Source organism: Diospyros lotus, chromosome 10 (assembly GCF_014633365.1).
Source record: "Diospyros lotus cultivar Yz01 chromosome 10, ASM1463336v1, whole genome shotgun sequence".
NCBI lineage: Eukaryota > Viridiplantae > Streptophyta > Magnoliopsida > Ericales > Ebenaceae > Diospyros > Diospyros lotus.
This window is the reverse complement of record NC_068347.1, coordinates 14,086,893-14,094,359: the sequence shown is the minus strand read 5'-3', so window position 1 is coordinate 14,094,359 and position 7,467 is coordinate 14,086,893. Positions and strand designations below refer to the sequence as shown.

Genomic DNA, 7,467 nt, shown 5'->3' with positions numbered 1-7,467 from the left:
AATTTGTTTCCCAAACCATTTGCATTTCACAATATTGACTGTGATGTATTGTTTATTATCTGAATGTTAGAAACACATGCATGATTAACATATTTTTTTTTTAAGGTGCCCATTACATGTTAATTCACCTTATAAAAGGCAACATTTTCATAGAAATTATAAGGATTTGTGCCAATCTGTTTCCTTTCTTTTTTTTAAAAAACAATTCATTCTTAAAACCCTCCGTCAATTTTACAGTAAACCAAAGGCGCACATATCCCAAATAAAAATGAGGAATCACTACAAAAAAATGGGTTTATTGCAGCAATTTTTTTTCGACGGTTTTCAATTTAGCGACGGTTTTGCCAAAACCGCCGTCAAATTTATTAATAAAAAAAATTCAAAAAAATTGAATTTAGCGATGATTTTGTCAAAACCACCGCAAAATTCATTAATAATAAAATTGAAACATAAATTTTGCGGCGGTTTTAATCAACCGCCGCAAAATTCAGAAATTAAAAAATAAAAAATTAAATTTAGCAGAGATTTTGTTAAAACTCCCGCCAAATTCATTAATAAAAAAAATTCAAAAAATTTGGATTTAGCGGCGGTTTTGTCAAAATCATCGCAAAATTCATTAATAATAAAATTGAAAAATAAATTTTACGGTGGTTTTAATCAACTGCTGCAAAATTCAAAAATTAAAAAATAAAAAATTAAATTTAGCAGCAGTTTGGTCAAAATCGCCGCCAAATTCAGCAATTAAAAAATTCAAAAAAAATTAATAATTTAAAAATTAAATTAAATTAAATTTTACAATATAATATATTTTTTTATTTTTTAATCAATTAATTTATTTATATCAATTAATTTATTTTATTTAATTCAATTAAATTAAATAATTTATTTATTTTAAATTTATCAATTAATTTATTTTATTTAATTAATTAGTTTAAAACATTTTATGTTTAATTAATTAATTTAATATGTTAACTCTTTTTTAGGTGTTTTGAGAGTTCAATTAATTAATTTAATTTAATTCAATTCAATAAAAAATAAAATTATTTTTTATTTTATTTAATTTGGGGTCAAGTGTAATTTGAAAAACTTGAGTTTGTGGGTCCAAAGGGAATTCTGAAAAATAGTGGTTCGATTACCTTATAATTAATATGTGCAAATATATTACAAGTTGGCTTTGAGACAAATTTTGAGACGAAAACTAATCCGTCTCTAATTAGAGACAGATTTAGAGACGGAAACTAATTTATCTCTAATTTGAGATGGATTTTTGAGTCAAATTTTTTTTCTCAAAATTCGTCTCAATTTGAGACAAATATTTTTCTCAAAATCCCTCTCAAATTGAGACGGATTTTGAGACAAAAAAATTTTTCCCTCTCAAATTTATAAAATGTAAAATTTTAAAATATTAATTTATAAAATGTAAATTTTTTATCTATAGATATAGAAATTAAATTCTAAATATATAAATTATTATATTTCACATGTGTATAAAATATAAAATAAAATATATTTACATGTAAACTAATTTATATAAAAATTTATAAATTAAAATATATATTAAATGTATAATAATTAACTATTTGTAATAGTTATTAAATATATACAAAATGAAAAAAAGGAGAGGAGAGAGAGAAATGAGCACTTTCATATTTTAAAAAAGAAGTTAGTATATGAATTATATTTTTTTAATGTGAAGAAGTATATTAAAACTTAATTGAATAATATTTAGAGAATATATAAATACTATTCTTATATTGAAAAGATGATATAAATATTTTTAGATTGATGATAGAGTCAAGAAAAACACATCAAATCTCAAAAAACTTGTTATATCACACAATTTTATAATAATTTTTTGAATTAAAAATAACAATATATCTAAAATGATCAGAATGTACATTTCTCTATATAATATACAAGAATCTATATATATATAGTATACATCAAACATGACTTTGATTAATAATATATTTAGTATTATCTTTATCTACATTGTGTTTGATTAATCAATAAATGCAATGCATTGTGTTGTGTTGTGTTTGATTAATTAAGCATTACAATGTTTGATTAATCATAAATATATGAATTAACTTAAATTCATATAGTCGAGACATGAAGTTTAAAAAAACACCAATAGTGTCAATGGTTGAGATTAAATACTCAACATATTTTCTTCCCAAAACCATCACATCCTCCATCACCTCATAGGTATCATAACCACTGTCAGAGAGATAGGCGGCGAGATAGACAGCCGATCACTTCCCCAAATCCATGGCATGGTCACTTCCTTTTCAATTTTTTCTTTTAACTCCCTTTTCACTTCAAACGTCTCTTGCCACAACCACATCCATCGAGTTCTCTGTAGTCAACACTCAGATGGCTTGCAATAGTGTAAGTTTTAAGAAAACTCAACTGGGCTTAATCCAAAAGAACCCGACTAGGTTTAATTCGTGAATTAAACCCGATCGAGTTACTTCGCTTATTCATTTGTTGTGTCTTGGAGGTTATAAAATCAAATTAGGAATTAGCTTATTCATTTGTTATCTTTTCTTAAGAAAATAAATAAATTAATAAATAGATTATATTTTTAAAAATTAAAAATCTAATATTACATCGTAATGCCATTTGATGTCTACTTTAGGAGTATTCATTCGATTTTAATTGGTCCGGTTTGATCTTAACTAGTCCAAACTATTTTATTTTTTTATTTTTAATATAATTTTTTTAAAAAAATATACATATATATATATCATCCAAACAAAAAATTTTATAAACAATATATGTACATCAAAATAGAGAAAGAAGAAAGGGATGGAATAGGAATTTTAATATTTATTATAAATGTATATTATTAATAAATAATTAATATTGTTTATTATGATAATTTAAAATAATATATATAAATATAATTATTAAAAATAAATAATCCCAATTAATTTTCAATCTTAATTATATAAGTAGACAGAATAGACAAAAACTAATTACAGCCAACAAGAGAAGGGGATGAATGGAGATTCAATAGATTTATAATACATTTTTAAATAAATATTAATTTGATTCAATAATTTAAATTATTTTATTATTATATTATTAATTATCATAACTATAAATTATTATATTTTTATCAATTAAATAATTAATAATATGATTTTTATAAATTATTTTATTGTTATTTAACAAATAAATATTAAAAAAAAACAAAAAAAAAAACTGAAAATGTGGGCGAGAATTACTCTCGCCGTCTCTCTCTCCCTCTCTCCCCCCTCCTTCCCCAAATCCCCAAATATAACCCTAACTCACCCCTCCCCCCCCTCTCTCTCTCTCTCTCTCTTCTGTGAACTGCTCCCGCCGTCGACCCATCCACCACCGCCGCTGCCGCCGCCTCCAGCTCGATCAGGCTCCGCCTTCGTCGCTGCCAAATTCGCCTTCGCCACTGCCAAATCCGCCTCTGGTTATCGCCGCTACGTCCGTCAACGCCGCTGCCTCCGCCTCTGGCCGCCGCAGCTTTCGCCGCCTCCGCCTCTGGCCGCCGCAGCTTTCGCCGCCTCCAGCTCGATCGGGTTTCGCCTCCGCCTTCATCGCTGCCAGATCCGCCTCAAAGGTATATATATATATATATATATATTGTGTGTGTATATGTATTTTGTGTGTATGTATAGTCTGTGTGTGTATATATTTTTTGTGTGTATATGTTAACAGTTGGACTTTGAGTTGTATGTGGTTCAGTTTTTTAATACACAAATTTTACCACAATATTATAAATAAAAGTCCAAATAACATCTCAAATATATATAATCACTGTCAAAATTGTCCCAGACATCTATACTTAGTTTAGTTTCAGCAATGGTGTGCATATCGTATGGCCATAAATCCACAAAATGGTAGTTTTCTTGAGTTTTCAGCAATGGTGTGCATATCATATATATGCTTTTGTCAATTAAAAAATTTACTTGAAAGAAAGATGCTTTAAAGAGTATATCCATAGATTATTTAAGGGCAACACCGTTACAAAATTGTGACATGGCTTTAGAAGTGGGAGAATCAAATTGGTGTGTTCTCCATTTCTCCAAACCTGCCAGTTAAATCTTTTGTGTTTCTATCAGTTAAAATCTTTTTAATTAATATCAACAGCAAGACTTCACCAATTTTCCAAACCTAGAATTGAATAATTTACAATCCTTGGACTTATTACTGTTTTCATGCCCAACTGCTTTCATTTTGTTGTATTTCCTGTATGCTAAACAGTACTTATAATCCTTGGGTGGGTTATTTGTTATAAATACATTCAATATTTTATTTGCTATCTGACACATAGAGCATTTTCTCAAGTATATTGATGTTAGCAAGGAAGTAGGTACATTAGTAATCCTTCCAGATAAAACTATTGAGCACAACTGCAAAAGGTATCCACATTTGCTTGCTTTGGGCAGTTTAGTTGCTTGCAACATGGGTTGCCTGTTTTTGTTTTTGTTTTTTTTCCCAACTAAAATCACCTACAGCAGAACTGGGCGTGGAAGTTGATGTTTTCTCTAGATGAATATTGTATTTTTGCTATAGTCTTGGTGTACTCTGTTGGAGATTTTGCAGAAGGTTCTTGGAAAATATTTCCCCTGGGTTGCTGAGTTGTTAGTTGATAAGAGAATTGTCTTCACTTGCTTTCATTACTTGAAAGTTTAATTATGTTGTCTTAGCATAGTATTCTTTAAGAAATTGGAAGTTTTATGGCTGTGACAATATGTTCCAATTATTCAAATATTATTTGAAAGTTGATGTTATTTGTGTTAATGTGGCAAGTTAACATGCGGGATGTTATCTCTTTTGTTATGGTATAGCACCACACGGGTTTGCTTGATCATCCACTTATTACCTATCAGTGTTATAGGTTGGTTGTTTTCTTATTTCTTTTATGCAATACTGAAGTTGGATGTTATTATGCAAGCTTCGAAGTTCACTGTGGCTTCAGTTTAAACCTCATTAGATTGTTGTTGGTGCTGCATATCTAGTTGGCAGATACTTAAATATGGATATGGCTTCATGTCAGAATATCTGGATGGCATTCCAAACACCTCATTCTATTGTTGAAGGTATTCCATATTGTACATTTATGCCACCATTGGAACTTGGATTTGTGATGGAACACGATATTATTCATACCATAACCATTGATATCAATGTTGAGCCAGAGTCATCTAATCCCAAAAATGCAGCATTCTGTCAACCGCAAGCTCAATAAGATTATTGGATAAAGTTTGCTCATAACATATTAATGAAAAATGAGATGGTGTAAATTTCACCTCTTATCATAAATTAACTCTCTATTGAATACTATATCATGCTGACACAATACACACCCTACTTTAATTTTACATGATACAATCATGCCTCTTAGATGTTGCACACTAGTACAAATCCTGCCTCTTAGATGAGTCCTGTGATTTTATTTTAATTCTTCAAATAGTGGAACAGTCATCATTGGAAACTTAATTTGCAGCTTCATGAATGTACAAAACTATTGGTACTTTGATTTACTTCATTGTTCTGTTGAAGTAAACAATGTTTCCTTTGTATGCAGTAATAGGACTTTCTCTTCTGTTGTAATGGTGTATACTGAGATTTACAGTACCCATGAGAATTTGCATATTCTTATTTTTACTATTGTAGGGAACCAAGGCATTTTGCATGTTCATTTGTCTTATAAATTTAATTATTTATTTTAAATAATTAAACCCATAAGGGAATAAGGCCATCACCATGAATGAGTAACTGGCAGCGTCTGATGATTGGATTGCTATTTTGTTCATATATATATATATATATTCTATTGGGAACATATAGATAAATATGTATCCTCATTGGGATGTCCATTGGCTATACAATCACTGCATCAATAAATAAGCATGGTGTAAGCTGCTAAGTAATTTGCATACATGGAACATATAGATATAGATTTATAGATATAGATATACAGCAGACTTATGTTTATGCGGACAAAATTATTAACATTGAGACAATTTTATTTATCATGTCATGCCACCCTCTATGCCTAATTCTACTAGAGGAAAGTCTGTTAAGAGGCAATCCTAATGAGATTGGGTCTTTTACCTCTATCCATATTCTTATCCGTTACTAAATTTGTTGTTGGTAAGATTCAACAATAACTTTTTTTTTTTTATAGAGCATATCAGCAACTTGTTCTATGTATGTTCTAGTTTGGATTATCTATAAGTGTATACGAGAGAAGCTCTCTAACTCTTGAAATACCGTGTTAATCCAGTTGTATATTCTTGATTGTATTATGAATTGTTATGAATTGCATTTGAGTGATTGGTGGGTCCATTGTGGGCTTTGTGAATTTATTTGGGATAAATGATTTACTTTAGTGATGTCTAAATTTAAAAAGAGTATTGAAATTTTACAGAATTCAAAAACAAGTATGAGAAAGCAAAGAAAAATTAGGTCTCAAATGTCAGGAGCAATATACTTACATGTGGTTCTATTCCCATGTCGGAGTATAAGAAAAAATTAATAATATTTGATCTTTTTTATTATTTTTATTTTACTTAATTATTTTTTAAGAAATAACAATTTTTGCATGAATATTTTTTTTTTCCTTGCAATCGAAGCAATTTGTAAGTATACATTACTTATGTCTTTTTATATTATTCTATTATAATTAACTGACTTTTTGATAATATAACTTATTTCATGTATTTATGATGCTTACAGGCTGACTTTCAAACACGACAATAGGAGGCATCATCACACCATTTAAGGTAGGTTGCCACCATCATCGAGCTTATTGGTAGAACAGATTCAAGAAGTTATTAAGATAGCTATGAAATCCTTTCACAATCACCTGTCAGCCATTCAAGGTAAATTGCCTCCCCCCCGGCCGTCTTCATCATTACCACCCCTAGATCCTTCGGATTATTAAGAGGATCCATTATTTGTATGAATGATAGAATTTATTATGTATTTTACTATTTATGAATGTATAATTAGTATAGATAGATTTTACAATGTATTTTTAATATTTATGGAAGATGTGTATTATTTTATGGATTTATTGTATTGTATGAATGATTTTCTTTAGTTCGTATATTGTGTTTACTAGGTTGAATTTTGAAATTTTTAAAAAATTATTATTTTTTAATTATATTTATATTTGAGACAGATTTAGTGATGGAAAAATCCATCACAAAATTTTTATTAAATTATGGAAAAATCATTTTGTGGAAAAATTTGTCTCAAATTTGAGACGGATTTAGAGACATAATTTTTCGTCTCTAAATTCTTTTTAAATTGAGACGGAAAAATTCGTTTTAAATTTAAGACGAAAAAATTTGTCTAAAAAATTCCTCAAAAGATGGATTTAGAGACAAAAATAGTGACGATTTCAAAATTGCTAAAAAAAACTATTAAAATTGTCGTTAAATTATTTTTTATAATTAAATTTAATATTAAATT

At 28.4% G+C, this 7,467-nt stretch overlaps 1 protein-coding gene across 1 annotated transcript; it reads left to right on the top strand.

The window, feature by feature from the left end:
• The first annotated feature begins 3,216 nt into the window (after positions 1 to 3,216).
• LOC127811123 (uncharacterized) lies at positions 3,217 to 7,097 on the top strand. The gene is made up of 3 exons (XM_052350833.1): positions 3,217 to 3,601; positions 5,004 to 5,084; positions 6,727 to 7,097. Exons 1-3 carry the CDS (start codon positions 3,217 to 3,219, stop codon positions 6,729 to 6,731), a joined length of 471 nt encoding a protein of 156 aa, XP_052206793.1. The 3' UTR covers positions 6,732 to 7,097.
• The last annotated feature ends 370 nt before the right edge of the window (positions 7,098 to 7,467 follow it).

Coding starts and splice junctions, on each gene's coding strand:
- LOC127811123 (XM_052350833.1), top strand. CDS start 3,217: ATGTGGGCGAGAATTACTCTCGCCGTCTCTCTCTCCCTCTCTCCCCCC. Junction 3,602..5,003: donor CTGCCAGATCCGCCTCAAAG/GTATATATATAT, acceptor CTGCATATCTAG/TTGGCAGATACTTAAATATG.